The following is a 19,002-nucleotide window of genomic DNA, read 5'->3' on the forward strand; positions in this document are numbered from 1 at the left end:
CGCTTTCCTCATCTATGTTCCACCTGCCGTTGCTTCCAGATCATCTTCCCATCTGCATGTTGGGTTCCTTGCGTTCACTTTCTCTCGGGAACCATTCTATTACATCTTTGGCCCACTTCTCTTTATGCATTTTATTGTATGTCCAGCTCATTTTATTGCGTCTGTTTCATTTGTCATTTTTGTTTTTTCCTTAACAACTAGAGGCTAACTCTATTTTTTTTCTTCAAGTGCAGAATACTTCTCTCCATATTGTGAAGACATACTTCAAATTTTTAGATATTTTGATTTGATAGTGGTTATTTTTGACAACTATATATAGTAACAAGAAGGACATATAAGTAATACGCGTATCTTTTTATTTTAGGCGGTATCGTTAGTTCTTTAGGCTTTCTTTTATTAAATAATATCTTCTCCAAGAGTAGTTAATTCTTTAGTAGTAAATTGCGCTGGGGAGATTGTTTGGCTGAGGTATATATATTCTTCTACGTACTTTATGGTGTTGGTGTGTATTGCGACAATTGATTTAGAGCCATCAGTTAAGTTTTTAAGATGTTCATTGGAAATCTTACTTTACTAATTTACGTCCTTAACTGTATAAGCATATTCTGCAGACTTGGGTTGTTGGAGATTACAATCAGCAAATCCAAGGTGGTATAAATTTGCTCCGTTAATTATTATTCCATAATTTTCCTATTCTGGGTTTCTAAAATAAAGTTCTACTGGAATTCTAAAAATACCGGGAAGAATTTTTGATTATATTTTATTAATTATAACATATTGTAATTAATTAAATACTGTCGAAAAGTATCTGTATGTAACTAAAACGACAATATATAATTAAAACTCAATATGATTGTTTTTACAAGTAAATGGTAAAATAATACGAGATTAAGCATAAATGTTCAGCGCAATCTGTTGATTAAAATTTTGACTTTAATTACTAAAATATTTATCGTGGAATACATTTTGTTATAGCGCCATCTAGCTAGTATTAAGAAACTATAACATCTTTTCGATTAAAAACTTTTTTTATTGCGTTTTGGTTAAAATAATTTCAAATTTAAGCTATTTTAAAAAACTGTTTTAATTTATTTTGAATCCATTGAAAAATAGATTCTATAGTCACTTACATGCCAATTGCCATTAAATTATAAACAGCTGTCTGCATGTCTATGTCAAGTTGAACTGTCATTCTGTTCGTTTTGCTGTTATAGCCTACTAAAATTAGTGATACTAATTTTCATAAATTGTAGTAACAGCATATTAATACGTGCAGATGACCTTTGGGAGAAATTCCACCCACAATTGGAATAGTTACTTTCAGGGCAATGGGGATTGTATATTCAGAACCATGACGGAAAATAGGTATCAACTGTATACTTCATAGCATTGTATTATTTACTTTTGTTTGTATTTTGATGACTTACATCTGTGGTTTCAGAAAAAGATCTCGTGAAGATGACGCGTGTGAGTTCATGCCATTATCCAAAAGGATAAACAACTTACACATAAATAACAACCTCACAAGCCCGCCTAATCCACAATCTCCAGAACACACACACATTAATGGACTAAATACAGAAGAAAATGGAATTTCAAATCAACCCGCTATCCAAAATTCGGATAGGAGACCCAGTTACGATCCTGGAGTTTCTTCATCACAAAGCAGATATTATTATGAAAATAAGTTGTTATTTGAGCTGCATTTGGAAAGAATCCAACGAACAGGACAGCAATTTCCTTTTTGACAGTTTTAGGGTAGGCATGTTTAATTTAAGTTTCGTACCTGTATTATTTACCTACTAGTTTGTAAAATTATTAAATTAATAAACCTTGTTGTTTTCTTGGTATTTTCATATATTCAATCAATGTGGTTCATTGTTAATGTTGATTTTTCACCCCCATGCAAAAATTAAAATATTACTAATATTTGCACGTAGTTTTGTTTTATTTCTGTGTAGTGCTTTTTGTACGAAATTATTTTAAAATGAAGCAAGCGACAAAAAACTGTAGTTTCCTAATAATCTAAAAGAAATGTTAATTATATTTCGTTTAAAATATTAATAACATATCAAATATCCTCATTAATCATCAAAATGTTATTAAAACCAATATGTAAATAACAATAAGCAATTTGGAAACTACGCCAATAATGAAGTCATGCGCCACCTGGTGATATATTTTCTAAACGTCAAAACAGTAATGGCGGATTTCATTTGTAGTAAAGTGAAGGAACTTAGTTGTTTACGACTCGTGATCTACACAATGTGCAACTCTTAGAATTAATTTTTAAAATTCTTAAATACACGTGTCGCAGAAAAATTGTATCGGAGGTAAGTATTTTAATTTACTTAAGTTCATTGTATGGGAATATCCGTGACCTTATTTCGGTAGCGGTACTTTGTTGTACCGTTAGACGGGCGCGTGGCTGTCCCTGAACGCTGTGGCGAGAGTGCCGCGCGCGAGGGCCGCACAACCCCTCCTCTCGCGATTTCCCTGTCGGTGGAGGAAGGAGTCGGGAGCGGGAGTGATTTGGTGTCGTATCGAAAGTATATGGAGGGGATCCCGCATCTTGGTGGGGATGCGTAGCGCCGCGCGTGATGGACGCTGGCAAAAGAAACTGGTAGGGGTGAACAACCTTCGTTCTCTGTCTGGTTCCGCCTACGATCATATGGATCTCGGACATAAACTTATGAATTAAAATTCGTACTATTTACTACTTTATTTGCCTGTTATTGCGTAACTGAAATTCCAGGAAATATTGCAGCTACACGTGTAGGATGTCTTTGTTCTCTTATTTATTTTAATTTTATCGTCACTCTTTTTGTTATATTACTATATTTATAGGTGTATAATATTTTTAAACATATTAATAATTGACTAACATGTGTAATTTTTAAACATCTTGCTTTAGGAATGTAGATTCCATTGACCCACTCTTATAATCCTTTCACTTGACCTATTAAATGACTGAAGTTTCTTGATAGAGAAACACTACATTATAATAGCATGCAGATTATTAAGGAAAAAAATATATTATTCATTCAAATAGCCACAATAAAACTGACAAATAAAAACAGAGCCAATAACAATGTCCCACAAGTTAAACAAGGGGATTACTCAATGATGGAACTTCCTATGTTAACTGAACCACAACCACACCTCAACGTGAATCTTGTGAAAGTACAGCAAAGAGAAAGTGAGGAGCATATTAGAGCTCCATGCGCATACATACATACAGTCAAATGGTCCGCTAGTGTGTATAACTGACTTGCCAGTCGACTATCAAGCCGGCATAAAAAACTTTCTTTAACCCACTTTCTCATTAGTAGTTGTTTGCCACCATCTTTCGCCTCTCGACGTTGTTTAAAATCATTTTAGTGTTGTTGTGTGAGCTGTGGTCAAAAGTGGTATGTGCCCTACCATCTGGTTCCCTGTAGTCCCTAGCGGCGCAGGGTGGTGGCAAGGCGGGTCGTGGGGATACGCGCTCTGCTTAATGGCGCAAGTGGGACAGTGCTTTTAATTTTATTTTTCTCCCGCTTCGGCGGCCGCGAAGTGGAGGGTGAGATATGTGTGATATGCAGAAGATGCCCACAAGAGAGGATGCCTCTTGGTATGGGGATAATGTTTTTTATGCTCCAAGATATATTTTAGCTATAACACTAATCAATAACTTTTAAGAAATAAATGTATTTAATATACTTTTTGCTTTATTATAACATTGAAATAGTTACATTAAAATATAGAATGATATGCACAGTAACTACACTTGATTGCAGACATGAGTAATTGTGTAATACACACTAGAATTTTGGAAAGGAAAAGCAGTCAAGCAAGTTTCCTATTTATGCACTGTAGAATTGCAACTTCTTTGTTTTTACACAGTAATACTTGAAAATATTTTCCAATTATTCTTAGTTTATAATCTTATGTATTACAAAGATATTATCTTTTTAGATATATACTGAAGTGTTTACGTCTGCCCTATCCACTTAAGATTTGTATTTTATTAAAATTTATTTCTATACTGGTATCAACCTATAGCAAATAACCTTTAGTTTTCATAAATAAATTTGTTCTTATTATTTAATCTTATCTACTGAATTTGCTTTCACAGTGAAGACGACTCGGAGATGAATTTCACTGCATTCTCAGCAGTGGGTGGCACTGGAACTCATTTTGTTACTACTGGAGGCCAGCTTCCAGTCGCCAAGTTACAGCAAAATGTATCTAATAATGGGACTTCACTATCTCAAGTAAGCCTAAAACCTAGAGCTTATTAATTCATAAAATTTTGTATATATTTGTCAATTCACATATAAGCATAAGTGATTGGAATTAACTATCAGTCATTTGAATTTGTAAGTTTTAAATAAAATTGTTGTATATTTGTTGGAAGACACTGTATTTCGGCTGCTTCCAACTGATCATCTAGGAAATCTATTGAGGAGGCTTATTTGGATCTGTGGATTTATTGGAAGTGTTGTGACCCATATGATGATATAATGTTCCAATTAACTTGATTTTTAATTATTAACTGCTACTAAATTAGATAAAAAAATTGAAATAGACAGCCAACAAAAGGTCTCTTATGTCTAAATTTAAAATCATTTCAACATCAGAATATGTTTAGCACAAAAACAATATCTTGTTACTTTTGTCTTAACTTATTTTATAAAAACAATGAAAAAGCTTTAGAGATATTTGCACAGAAATGAGCTATACATTCACTTCTTTATGTTTTAACACCTATAATCAATAAGCCTGTATTTATACATAAATTATAAATATCAAAAATCACCATAGGTCTGCCAATTTTAATAACTGTAATAACTTTTGATAATTTGCTACCAGACAGAGTAATTTTTAAGAGAAATCCAGTATATATAATAAGATTACACGAGCATTAGATAGCTATATGTGATATATACAATAAGACTGTTGTTGCAAATGCTACTTTCACTTTTACATTGCACTTGCATGCAATGGTATACCAATGACTCAAAGTTGTATTAATTTTTTTTAACAATCTATTGCACCTTTAAGGAAAAGTTTCTATTTATAAGATTCTGTAAGTACTTAGTAAAACAAAGTAGTTAACACTAACTAAATCATTGTAATCCAAATCAGATATAAGATACCTTATTTATTATAAGTTATGTACATATGTATGTTTGTATATATGTATGTATGTTTTGTGCACATTAACTACCCATTATTTATTCTTTTCCAAACTCTGGTTGTCTGTAAGAGATTGCCTAGTGTGATTGTATCTTTTTGTTTATTATGAAACAATTGAAATGTATCTCAGTGTGTACAAAAAAGAATATTAAACAAAATAGATAAATAAATAGTAATTTAATGTATGCTATAACATAATATATTATATATATGATTTATATCTAAGATAAATAAGGTAGTTTTTACTTTTTAAACATTAGACATAACAGCTGAGCTAGGTTTTGTAGTTCATTAACAATTTGTCCAACCAGCAAAACCTTCATCCAGTGATTGTGTGTGAAAATTTCTGAAATATTTTCAAGTGAACACAAAATTTTACAATAATGTTTTTTAATTGAGAATGGAATGAATCACTGTTTTATTTAATTTTCCTATAACTTTTATTGCATATTTTAAACCTTATAAACTAATTGTTAATTACTGATCTATATTATCATTAATAGTTATTTATGTATTTAGTGACAGAATATTAATGATGCAAATAAATTTCATTAGCATTATGTTCTTAATTAGAATGGTTAGATTAGTGATAAATAAGGAACATATTTAAGTTTTAACAAGTTTGAAAATTTAAAATTTAAAAAACATAAAATTGGGTCCAATAATTAAAGTATTTTTTTATTCAATTCAGGTTGTGGGAATGGTTGGAGGTGTGAGTCTGCCTGAAGGCATGCAATATGTACGTACTCTGGATGGCGGAACTACGCTGCAAAACACACCACAACTCATCTCTGTTCCAATAGCATTGCCTGGCGCTAAGCCTGGTAAGTAGATAGATTCTAATAATAACATGTTGAACACCTTGTGAAAAATATTTCTAAAAACCCATGGGGTCACCAATAAACCACATATAAGGTTCATCAGAAACATTTCCAACACATCACATTGCGACTATCAAAAACAAACCTGAAAGTGAACTGGGGATTTTGTCTAACTGTGGATGGTGTGGTTTTCAAACATAAGAAATACTTAGGTTTTAGGCTGTTTGTGTATGCTATGTATTGCTAAAACTAGATGGTAAAAGTCACATTTTTTTATTTTACATCTAAATAACCAAATTTATATGCTTTAGAATGTGAATCTCAATTTAAAAGTATTATTTATTTTGGCTTGGTGCAAATGGGGTAGTACCTTAGGCTAACTCTTGGGTTGTATGGCATATAATATGTTAAAACACTTTTACAATCTGCTGTACTGAAAACTTCTGCAGGTATTTCTTAACTAACATGTTCTTTAAGTTTTCCTTTCACAGAGAAGGTATAGGCCCTAACCATATAGGCATTATACCATTCAGATTGAAGGACATGTCATTGCTTTAATAATAATCTACCACTGGCTATCTCTATATAAGAAGTTCCAAGATTTATTCTTAAAGATCACTTTCGAAATTACCCCCTGTATTTACATTTCTACTATTTTCCCAAAATCTACCAAAAATTTTCCGTTTGCAAGATTCGACAAAATATTTTCGCTTCACAAGTCTTCACAAAATATTTTCGATTAGCAAGTTTAGACTAATACTGATTATGGAATATGCAAGTTTTTACAAGTGACAGCTGCTGAGCTTCTTTAAATATTATCTGCCTACGTTGAAAGATCGTCAAGCTGAAATTATAGTTAATTTTCGTATTTCCCCAAATTTTCACGTTTAAGTAGAACCATGCCAAACCCTGGGCGACCTTGACCACTTAATGAAGCTTTGCCCTTCACCATAAAATTCATCAATTTGACGACATTGATTATAATTCATCTTAAATACTGAGTGGTTTAATTAATTAATGTCGCAAATAATGTTCTAATAATGTTGATTAATGACATTAATAAAACAAATCAAGTATTATAAAAATGAGTAATAATATTTGATGGCCAAATCAAGTCTCTTTGTCTTTATCTCTTCATTAATGGATGTTTTATTCAAATTGAATTAATTATTCCGAGCATTTGTTTATTAATGACATTGAATGTTTTAATTTTAGAACATTGCCGGTATTTCTCTTTCATATATCAGGGTCAACGTGGAAAATAAGTTCTTGAATGTTTTATAATTTTTAAATTTAAGTTTGTGTTTAAATTTACATTGAAGTAAGTTTTTATTTTAGGTGATCCCCAGCCAACTGTACAGATTCAAGTCCTTACGCCGAATTTGACTCTGCAGCCTCAACAGCAGCCCAAGTATCAGATGCAAATACCCATACAAGGTTTTCAACAAGGTAAATAGGTTACTTCACACTCAAATCTATTAAATGTAGGTGTTGCCATCTATGAAATAATCCATCAACCGAAATTATATTCTGGGCCGGGCCACCACTAAATTTCAGGTAAAATTAAACTTTTCAGCCATGCGACAAAACGTCCTCGGCGTAGAATTCTTTTTGATGTTTTTGATTCACAAGGAATTTGTACCTTGAAGGAATCAAAGGCGGTTTTTTAAAACCAAAATCAAATCACTCCATTGATTCATCAATTATATTTTTTTATATATAAAGTAATGATAACTAGATTGTAACAACAGCAGCGTAAAATATGTATATTTTAATGCATACCAGTAAAACATGTACTTATTATGGATACAAAAATTTAAATCCTTTCATGTATAAACTGCATGAGTTCATACAATTATTGAAAACTACAAATAATATAAACCTGATTATTTTAGGTGGGGCAGTGCTTACGGTTGCATATTCTCCGGAAGCAAATGAAAATGGGAGCCTGCAGTTACTGGGGAATTCCTTGCCTGAAGGTAAATATAAAAAATATTAATTAAATTAAGATATTTACAGAAGCTATGTAAAATAGGATTTTTAAGATCAAACAATCTCTAATATTACAATACAATATTTTCATTTTCATATGTACTTCTATACATACTGAAGTAATATTTTTAAGAGGTTCAAAAACTTGCCTCATATTGGTGCAATGTCTTAATATCCAATATGAATAAGCAATGAATTTAAATTATTTTACTATTTATGTTGCTGTTATGTGAGATGTTTATTATTGCAGTCACAGGCTAAGCTGTTGTTCACATATAAATTGCAAACTTAAAAGAGTATTCAAATAAATATGAAAAGAAAAACAAGTTAATGTAAAAAAAAGTATGAAATGACATGTAAAGATGGACAATAATAAAAAATACTGCTTATGTATTAGCATAGTTATTAGCAAGTTTTTTAATTTCAGCTTTTAGATGTATAATAACATTTTCTTAAAAAGTGAAAATTAATATACAAAGATTAATTTTAGTGAGAATTGAATCTTAGTTTTTGAACTGATTTTAGCTAAGATAAACAAGAGTTAAAATTTGATCTACATCAAAATATTGAGTAATTATAAAATAATTAAACAATATCAGTACCAAATTTACACTTTTATGTACATTTTATAAATGTTGCCATGAATGTTTTAAAAAAAAATAGGGCTTACATATTAATCGTTTGTAATTATATAGTATTTAAAGCTATAATGTATTTTTTTTAAATAGTTTGTTTACATAAATATCAGTGAAATTTGCATGTTCAGGTACAATGAGGTTAAGATCAGGTGAACACCTTTATCTTATTAAAGCAATGTTTTTTAACTCTTATATGTTTTTTGTTTTGTTCACCTGTTACTAACATCACTACACCGTTTAATGTATACCTTTCTCGCATAGCAAAATACCATAAACTTGTCATATTACTGATACATCTAGCAGTAAAATTAAGGAGGATTGTTTTTAAATATGTTGTGTTAGTAGGTAGAGGGATATTTGATTTTTATAGGGTATAGTTAGGTGCATTTATAATTAATATTACCATTGTTTATAAGTGAGTTAATGTTGATTTTGTATAGAAGTACTGGAGGCAAATTGAGCTAGTAAAGATTTTGTGGTATTAAACCATTGAATATATAAATGGTCAATGTAATGATAACTAAACACATTAACCTGTTTTAGTGCGACTTTTAACTTGTCTTATTTTTGTGTGTCTTATATGAAAATTTCAATCAAACTAGAATATAATTTACGAAGTTATAAACATGTATACATACTTCTCTCCTACATGAGAATTTTGAAATTTTTTATGCGTTTACATTTATGTGGTCTCTTTCACTCCAAAACATTAAACACAGACATACAACAACAAACATGGACAGAAATACATTGCTGTAGAAAAGACAGGTTAATTACTTTAATTTTTTTTTCGTTATAAATATTCACTTATTGTAAATAATAAGAATGCCTTGGGATATCCAATGTGTTATATTAATAAAATCTTTCTATCCGGTAGGTCTACAGGTGCTCGCTGCTTTGCCGCAGGAGATGCAGCTGGTGCAACCCACACAAACACAGGAGAAGGAACAGATGCCACAAAATATCCAGCATCAGGTATGTTATTTTAGTTGCTATACTGCTATGACATTTTTTTATGGCCCCCGCTATTAGAGGCCTCTCGGTTCTATCTTGTGGAAGGACAGTATCATATCTTTTCATTTAATATTTTTTTCACGTTATTTTCACATTCATCTTAAGTTCTTTCATCCTTTTTATACTTTCCACATTTTGTCTGTCTTCCCCTTTCATGCCTTTTTCCTCTTTTCCAATTCTTTTCTTCGGTCACCTTATTCCTTAGTTTTAAGTTTTTATTTTGTTTTGTTGTACAATTTTATTTATACTTATATTATATACTATAATATTTTATTTGGTTTACAATTTTCTAAAGTCTTATTTCGTTTTATTGTAGTTTCAACAATTTTTCTACATTGCTACATAGCACTACTATGATATTATATATGGTACAGGCCATCGTCTGTTCCAATGCCCCTGTATATCTATAATCACCATGTTAAATGACAGATGCGCAACAGGCAAAGGCCTATTTCAAAGACCTCCACAATGACCGGTCCTGTACTGCCCCACACCCATCGAGATCAGATTTGTGGATGTAAAATATTTTTCCAGGTTTAGGTTCTACAATATTATAGTTTTTTATCAATAATTTCTTTCATTGTTTATGAAAAGTGATAATTTTATATTATTAAACATATGCTTTTCTATGGGAACTGCAAACTAAAGTTGAAATCTACAATCTATAACAACTAGGTTACTGCTGCTCATGTTTTTAGTTGTTACTTTTTATAGCAAAGATGGTTATGATTAAAAAAGCAATCTGTACATACAGAGTTTATTCAAACTTGTACTTTTGCTATCATTTTTTCCACAATTAAACATCAATAATAAAGAAATATGTATGTTGGAAATGATATTTAAAGTAGGCTAATATTATTTGATATAAAATTGTATTTATTTATGACAATTACCAAGAAAGACTTCCACATTTACAGTGTTTTTGTAAGAGTCAGTGTGATATGTCGTTTTTTATTATGCTTATTACATTTTATTATATAATAGTAAATAGCAATAGCAGCACAGGTTGATTATAAGTAGGCACTAGCCTACTAATAAACCATGGGTTAAAGTTGTGACTGTGATTTACAATTGTAGTTAATGAAGTTTATGTGTATATTTAGATGTAACAAAAGCATTATTTGTCGACAGGTGTTTGTGACGCAAAACCATCAGATAGTGATCAGAAACCCGGACGAGCGCAAGACGCTGAACAACAACACGTGCAGTGACGATCAAAACACAATCGACATCGTAATCAAGGAGGAGTGCGTTGACAATATGAATGATGACGTTAGTGTCTTTTCTTAAACAAAATGACTAGGAAGTACCTTATAAAAAGAAGTATGCTTTTCTGCAAACAGAATTATGTGCATTCACTTGAATTTTGATGTTTCAATTCTTACCCTCAACATGATAAAATTTCATAATAGTTTCTATGTATACAGGGTCATGGGTTATACGTGTAAATTCATTAAAGGGCGAATGTATAGCTCATTTGCAGTTAATTATTGTATGGTATACCCTACATTAAAATCAATGATTTCAGAAATAATAAATGACATATAGATAATGTAGTAAGAAAAAGCACTGTCGAAACTAGAATTACTGCATGTAAAATTACTGATCCGTTAATATCTGTCTCTGTATATTGTACTGCCAGAAGATACTGGCCTGTGTGCTTTTAAATAGAAATAATAAATTAATGTAATATATTTCACGTCACAAAGTCGCACACTATTCAAGCTTTTTGCTGCCAAATGTGCTACTGGCAGAATTATGCACTATGCATTCACATTCACTCCTTTAAAGCTTTTACATCTGTAATTAATCTCCTTGTATTTTCTGATTGTTTTGAGAAACATAATAAACATTGCAATCATTTATATTAAAACCTTTTGTTATTTAAAGAAAATGCTAACAAATTAAAATAATGAATATAGGCAAATGAACAAAATGTTAAATTTATTGTCTAAGAAATATAGTACTCAAAAATTAAACAACAGATTTTCAGTGTGTCTCGGTACTGTATTTCGCTACAAGCTAATTTATATCAAATAAAATTCTTTTAAACAGTTACCACAATATATCCTTTATTTTTCAGGAGAGCTCTCAAGGTACCGAGACGAGTGAGGGAGTGTCGTGGCAGCTTAGCAATAACTCGCAAGAGCTTGTCAAGTATCTAAACACATTGCCCCCGCAGGTATGTATAGTTGAACTTTGATTCTTATATACATGCAACATATATGCATCTTTCCACTCTGTTTTTTATGAAATAGAAAAAGAAAAATTAAATTGTTAAAGTTGTAGTCTTATGGTTAAATTTATTCAATTAAATACCACAAGGAATAAGTATACATGTATATTTGTAAGTTTTACTATAGAGAAATTCGAATAATTTATTTGGTTATACATTTCTATTTAATTGTATTCCTGGATATGTAATTATGACTCTCTCAACAATGTATACAGCTTTGATTAACATGTTGTTTCAGCAAACACAGGCTTTGCCTGTTTCTCTTCAGCAGTTTCTAAGACTGAATCCTACCCAGGAGATCAAGAAGGATCCTGAAGTAATAGCAAGTCCCACTCCCGAAGACAAAACCCGGACCGTTGCCGAAGCGGTGTTAGATGATGGTGAGCTTGCAATCAATGACTAAAGTAATCCATTTAAGTAAAAGTAGTAAACATTTCAAATGTATAAATGGTACCCCAGCTCGCTGAGACAAGAAATAAATTTACTTAGTTGACTGCATGTTATTAAAATAGCCAAAGCATTTTGGTTGTTGTCTTTTCTTACATGTTATAAAAAAAACGAAACTTGTAGATCCTAGATATTAGTTCAAGTTACATCTCAAAAAGGTTGTTGATAGTTTTATTCTAAATTTTAAGGGGATTGTATAAACAACTCGAACCCCCTTTATGGGAATGTTGTTTTAAAGTTCATGGATTAAATACTTAACTACAGATGGCGTCTTGAGAATCAAAAAGAAGAAGAAGTACAAGAAGAAACCGCCGAAGCCTGCTCGCCCAAAGCCCGGACAAGTGATCATAGCCACAGCTTCTGATGGTACAGCCATCTACTGTTGCCCTGAGTGTCAGATGGCATATCCCGCCAAGGAGCAGCTTGAGATGCATCTTATTGTACATAAGATTGAGAGGCGATTCATTTGCGGCATATGCGGAGCTGGGTGAGTTACAAAATCGTTAACCTAATCCTATACGAAGTTGTTTGGTAAACCAACCATCACAAATTAAAACAAGTAAATCAGTGATAGTTTTAACTGATCCAAATTAGAAAATTCTCCCATCATCATTTCAGGCGTAAGGCTATCATTGCCGGACAAAAGGCTTTTCTTAAGCCATAACATGGTGGGTATGTATTACTACTCGCCAAGCTTGTCGTATGGGTTGTCAATGAAGCTTTTTATTTCAAATTTGTTTAGACGAAATTTGCTTAAATTTTCCCTTACCCATATTATAACAAAAGTAGACGAAATTAACAGATTCTAGATTGCTTATAATTATTTTACATTGACTAATAGTCAACTTCAGCTTGTAATCCGTCAATTATCGATATAAGGTTACAATTGACTTTTTCTTGGTCAGTATTTGAGTGTGCAAGAGAAGGCTGAACGTCAGTTGGTATTATTGGATTATACCTTCGGTGCACAGGTTGAAGCGCAAAGAACACCTGGAGCGGCATAAGCTGGGCCATAACCCTGAGCGGCCGTACGTGTGCGGCGTGTGCCGTAAGGGCTTCAAACGCCGCGAGCACCTTAACCTGCACACCGTCATACACTCCGGCGTCAAGACCGAGCTCTGCGGCGAGTGCGGCAAAGGTTACATGAACGACTTTACCACCACTTCTCTGTCTGCCTATAATATAATTGAATACTTATATATTATAATTTAATCTTACTCTCTTTTCTCCCTCAACTATACACTTTCTTATTCAAACTCACATGAACGGGCTTATACATTGCCATGTATTAATACAATCTCATATGCACACATACATATAGTTGCATCCATGCTACATTACTTTGGCAAATAATTTATTTTATGTAACAAAACATGGTTAAAGAAAAATAGTAGTAATCATCCTAATATCTGTGATACAGATCATTCATTTTAACAAACAAATTTCTATTACTTAAGAAAGACTTACAAGTTAAACTTAATTACATAAAAATCCTCCGAAATTTAAGACAGAAAGTGATATTCATCAATGGTGACAAAATGGTAAATTACTCTATTACGGAGTATGTTTTAGGATAGAGTTTGTTTGGAAATGAAGTCTTTTAATTTTAAGTAAAAAAGAAAAATACAATAATAAAAAAGAATACAAACCACAGCTTTTGCAGTTAGTTCTTCTCAGTAGGTGGCATATTATGAACTAACATAAGCTTAATTTAAAGCTGACCATTACAGATTAGTATCTAATGTATAAAAAATATGTACTTAATAATGGTATTTCAGGTTTCTACCGAAAAGACCATCTACGAAAGCACGCTCGCTCACACGAGAGCAAGCGAGCACGTGATGAGGCGAACGGGGAGCATGCCGATCTGAAGAACGCGGCCAACAGCACAACTGCCAATGCCTCCAACACCAATACCAACAATACTATCATGCCTGAGATTACCATTCATGTGAGTTATTATCATCATTATAGCCACAAGATGTCTACTGCTGGACATAAATGCCCATTGATTTCCAATAGGACTGGTTAAAAGTATGATTGATGTACTAACTACTACCTAATGATATAGCAACAATAATAAAAAAAAAAACAGAAAGTATGTCATAGGTACAAATTTAATTGACTTATTGTAAATTATTATTATAAAAAAGTACCATGTAACTTCATTCCCTACCACTACAAAGAAACAACCTGTTATAGCACTTGCTTAGTTTTGTAAAATGATAATAGAATTGTATAGAACATTGACATAAAAAATAATAAATTTTGATATTACTGTGAGACAGCTTACTTAACTGTTTCACAGCTTTCCATCAAAATCCATATATATTCCAAATATAAAAGATTGTTTTTATAGCTGCCTTAAATTTTAAAAACTTAAAAGATCAAGATTAAAATACCATAGAAATGCTTTTGTAACTGTTTAATTTCGTAGATTTTGATTAAAAGTTTTTTTTTTGGAAAGAAAACTGATTAAAAACGTTATTTATACTTCAAAAGACACTTTTGTTACGAAGATGCTTTAGCAGCAATATATGTCCACGCGAATAGATAGACTCTCAATTAAATAGCGCCGCCTAACTTGTCTGGACTTAAAATCTGGAAGCGCGATGGCGCTGCGTAGCAATCAAACTGTTTACTACTTCTTAGAACTTAATAATAGTATTGTACATAGAAATAAGACATAAACAACTTTGCCAACAGGTTCCGACAAGCGCGAACATGCAAGTTCCAATACAGATTAACATCCCTCAGCATGTGGTGACGTCACTGGCCGCCGCCCAGCAAGCGCAGAACGCACAGAATGCACAGAGCGACGCGCACAGTCAGCTCGACGCGTTGCTGGCCGAACACTCGTGACGTCACTGCTTACCCCGTAACGAGAACGTAATCAAGAACACAGAAATACTTAACACATGATATAAAGATAAGTGACATATCGTACATATTGAAAGACAATTGAATTTGCCGATGTCCGTCATACAACTGTTACTGTGACACATAACATGACGTCAGCTTTGTAATGTCTAACTAATCAAGAACTTTTTCTAACAGTTATTTTATTGTATACTCTAACAGTTGGTAGAATTTAGTGTTTATCAACTAAGTAGATAACATATGTATAAAATGATTAAAGTAATGGTAAAAAGCGAAAGTGATTTGTACAATTTGAATTATGAATTAATTTTGTCAAAAAACGTAATTGCTATGTATATATAAAGTTGCAATTATCTGTATCAATGTGTGTTAAAAAAATATGTGTTCAGAGGAATGAAAAAGAATGGTAGGAATGAAATAAAATGGAAACCATGGTAAAAATATATGTATATTAAAATTTTAATCATTTCCAATTTTTAAACAGAACAATGAAATCACTTTTTTTAAAATACCAATCCAAATCCTAAGTAATCAATATATACATCTGAAGGTATTTATTATTTAATGATATTCAATTACTTATCAATAGATCCATAGATGTAATTATTTCTTTTATCTTTCCAAGGATCTAAATAAAAGTTAAACGAAGAGCAAATTATTGGTAGTAAATCATGGTGGCCTTATTATGATAAATTGGGGAAGTCACCGTTTTAGGTGCACACCAAACATATTTGATTTACTTCTATTACTACACCTTATTTATTGTAAATTATGAATTTTATTCAACAAGTATTTACGACTCTTAAAGATTTTATTTTTTTTAAGCTCCTTTTTATTTCACTTGAAAATATTGTTTCAACTCAATGCATTGTAAATGTCACTTGTATTTCTACCATGTCTACTCCTTACACTCAATTGTTTGTTATTCCAATTATTATTCTATTTGTTGTATTTATTGCATTGAAATGAGTTATTGATAAAATAAAACGGCGAGAGTAAATTTAAAACGGCCAAAATATATTGCCAGTTGTACTTAATATGTTTCTTTAATATCAGATTCCTTGAAAAAAGACTGGCCACTTTACTAAAATATATTTGGAATATGAAAATAATCAATTCATATATTGATTTTAAAATCGATAACATTTACCAAGTTTTTGTTAAATATCTATAGGCTGAAATTTCAGCGCTGAAGTTAAATAATAGTATCAGAAAATAGTAGTACACATTACCTGAAGTAATTTTTTGATAAAAATTTAGAAAATGCATTTCTGAGTAACTAAGAGATATATTGAGAAAAGTAACAGCTTTAGAAATTTCTTGTACATTGCGGATGCTATCGTCCGTCGTAATTTTTCCAATACAAAAGTCGTAATAAACTCTTTATATAAACACTTCATATATTGCTAAGTAAGCATCTGAAATTTCGATCTTTGATAATAATGCATTATTTAAAAAGTTAAATTTTATAATGAACATTGCATGTTATATGAAGCATGTTTTTGTATTGTATAATGAATGTCGCTATAGATTGTAAGTAATGGCGGTCAAAATATATAAGAGAATGACTGAATTTTGAAAAATCTCTATAATGTTTCTCGATCATTAATTGCTAAATCTATTTAAATGTATACACTTGATCTTTTTTTTTTTTTTTGGAAAGAAATGATTGGTGAAAAGTTTTTGAATAGTAAAATGGGAGAGATGTTTGAAATTATGGACCAATAAGTTTTAATAATTTCCGGAAATGAAAAACTAATGAATTATGTGTTTTCCTTGCTAATAGATACTGCCAGTTTGTAGAATATTTAATACAAATGTCAGTTGATTTTTTATAATGGCGTATTTCGATATATTGAATCATATCCATGTTTTATACAGTAATTGGGATTGGCGACTGTCCTTCAAGCATGATTAAATATTGATAAAGAATCAAAGAGGAACACTATAGTTAGTTATTTCAATGCAATCAAACCTATGACATTGTAAATATCATTGTTACTGTGATATTTATACCATTACCTGTTGTTCTCTTTTGTATTTGTTAATGATTTTAGGATATTTACCTGTTTGTATTCGGAACATTCTTTAAGTGTGATAAGGTCTGTTAACAATTAATTATGTTAATACGCTGCTCACAACTCGCGCGAGAGTGATATGACGTGAAGACCAACCGTTATTGTGGGATATTTATTGAACAAGTAAAATGATTAAATTACATCACCACAAGCAATGTACTCATATTATTTTGACTATTATATCGAGATATTTAATATCATATATGACATGATGATGTATCATATACAATATTAACTTCGTGAAATTGTACTTAACATGAATTAAGTATATTTTTCATGACAATATAATTACATCATTTGCGATAAAATGTTGTCAGTTATCATGTCACCCAATAGACGCCTACTGCATACGCCATTATCTTTTCTCTGAGCTAATGCCATTTTCAAACAAAACTGTTCAATTGTTTATATTATTTATTTTATTATTACGTGAAATTTTATTATTTATTCGTGATTTACAAACATAATTTACTAAATATGGTGACATCATATCACTCCTGCGCCTTCGTTTTTAATTGAAGGCTTTTCTAATCTAATCCCTACCACACGATATTAACTTTATCAGCTTTAATGTAGGTGTAAATTGATTTCAAATTATATTTTTGTACTTAGACGTAACTTGGAGCGTCGTATAGTTTTGTATCTTTTTTTGTCAGGACTCCTTGTAGCACACGTCTAATAGCGCCATCTAGAGTTGTACATTGCGCAGGAATTTTGTGCCAGCAGTGTACACGTAAGGAGTCTCGATGTACTGAATAAATTCTGACAAGGTGCTTCTCATGTTCATTGTGGTGAATGATTTTCGATTCTTCAAATATAACTTGTACATTTTAGTCTAACGTTGCTTTAGTGGAAGTCCATCACAATGTATTTTTAGGTAAATTCTATTTTTTTTACATACGTAATTTTTATACTAAGTTTGTTTGGATCTAGATAACTATTAAAATAATTTTTAAAATTCTGTTGGATGTGTCTGGTGGATAATATATAAATTAATTTTTAATTTGCACCTCCACGATGTAGACAATCCGATTTTTCAGTTTTATTGTAAGCTTATTGATATTTGTATGTAGTTATTAGTAAGTATTATTAAATTAAGGCATGCTAATAGGTGATTAGACCTTTGGAAGTATTAAGTGTAAACTTTTTGTATGAAACTTATTTATTAATGAGATTAAAAAATAAAGCCACTGATTTTTATGACGGAGTTTTATTATTGTACTTAAACCATGTAGCATGAACTCGTATGTTTTCATGTGCTGTTTATAAAAAATAGGATGTACATTCTAAACTAAAAATTTGTAAGGCTCACAACCCACTTGACTCGGTGTAGTGTTACTGCATCCTTCGTAAATATATGTGAATAATTATAATGACTGACTGCAGAGCTAAAACAAATTTCAAAAATAAGACCCGCTGCTGTAGCACGCGTCGGATTTCATCTTTCAATTTCCATGGCTTGCAGTAGCTCTACGAGCTATGGAGGGCCGTGCTAAGGATTTCTCTATAAGGTGAAATGGCATTGATCAGTAGAAGTGAATATGGAAACTACTTGGCGTGCAGATGAAAGCTACGGCCTTAAGGCACGTTCACTCACAAAGTTGACCGATGACAAGGGTTAAAATCCTTGTAAAACTGGATACTGGCCGCTTCCAACTGGTCTTATTGGAAATATATGGGGAGGCCTATCCCCACAAGTGGTCGTCCTGCGGCTG

At 31.5% G+C, this 19,002-nt stretch overlaps 2 protein-coding genes across 4 annotated transcripts; both read left to right on the forward strand.

Annotated features, from left to right (window-relative positions):
* The first annotated feature begins 1,180 nt into the window (after window positions 1–1,180).
* On the forward strand, window positions 1,181–1,926 carry LOC137932425 (uncharacterized). Its single transcript, XM_068776038.1, has 2 exons — window positions 1,181–1,365; window positions 1,442–1,926. Exons 1-2 carry the CDS (start codon window positions 1,277–1,279, stop codon window positions 1,746–1,748), a joined length of 396 nt encoding a protein of 131 aa, XP_068632139.1. The 5' UTR covers window positions 1,181–1,276; the 3' UTR covers window positions 1,749–1,926.
* A 273-nt stretch (window positions 1,927–2,199) lies between these two features.
* On the forward strand, window positions 2,200–18,472 carry LOC137932013 (uncharacterized). Of its 3 annotated transcripts, none has more exons than XM_068775559.1 (13): window positions 2,200–2,333; window positions 4,118–4,256; window positions 5,873–6,005; window positions 7,341–7,451; window positions 7,898–7,981; window positions 9,510–9,607; window positions 10,778–10,918; window positions 11,730–11,828; window positions 12,121–12,262; window positions 12,594–12,816; window positions 13,301–13,467; window positions 14,108–14,280; window positions 15,036–18,472. In XM_068775559.1, exons 2-13 carry the CDS (start codon window positions 4,134–4,136, stop codon window positions 15,189–15,191), a joined length of 1,650 nt encoding a protein of 549 aa, XP_068631660.1. In that variant the 5' UTR covers window positions 2,200–2,333; window positions 4,118–4,133; the 3' UTR covers window positions 15,192–18,472. The 3 variants fall into 3 exon arrangements, with proteins under 3 accessions (XP_068631660.1, XP_068631661.1, XP_068631659.1); XM_068775560.1 differs by lacking the exon at window positions 2,200–2,333 and adding an exon at window positions 2,743–2,775; XM_068775558.1 differs by lacking the exon at window positions 2,200–2,333 and adding an exon at window positions 3,113–3,613.
* Window positions 18,473–19,002: the final 530 nt, after the last annotated feature.

This window comes from Battus philenor, unplaced genomic scaffold, assembly GCF_028537555.1.
Source record: "Battus philenor isolate CCGP_79_NKW_IND1 unplaced genomic scaffold, ilBatPhil1.0.hap1 SCAF_9, whole genome shotgun sequence".
NCBI lineage: Eukaryota > Metazoa > Arthropoda > Insecta > Lepidoptera > Papilionidae > Battus > Battus philenor.

Excerpts from the sequence above, each read along its gene's own strand:
- LOC137932425 (XM_068776038.1), top strand. The coding sequence starts at position 1,277 with ATGACCTTTGGGAGAAATTCCACCCACAATTGGAATAGTTACTTTCAG. Across the intron at positions 1,366-1,441 it reads AGAACCATGACGGAAAATAG|AAAAAGATCTCGTGAAGATG; the intron begins GTATCAACTGTA and ends CTGTGGTTTCAG.
- LOC137932013 (XM_068775558.1), top strand. The coding sequence starts at position 3,570 with ATGTGTGATATGCAGAAGATGCCCACAAGAGAGGATGCCTCTTG. Across the intron at positions 7,982-9,509 it reads GGGGAATTCCTTGCCTGAAG|GTCTACAGGTGCTCGCTGCT; the intron begins GTAAATATAAAA and ends TCTATCCGGTAG. Across the intron at positions 13,468-14,107 it reads CTGCGGCGAGTGCGGCAAAG|GTTTCTACCGAAAAGACCAT; the intron begins GTTACATGAACG and ends ATGGTATTTCAG.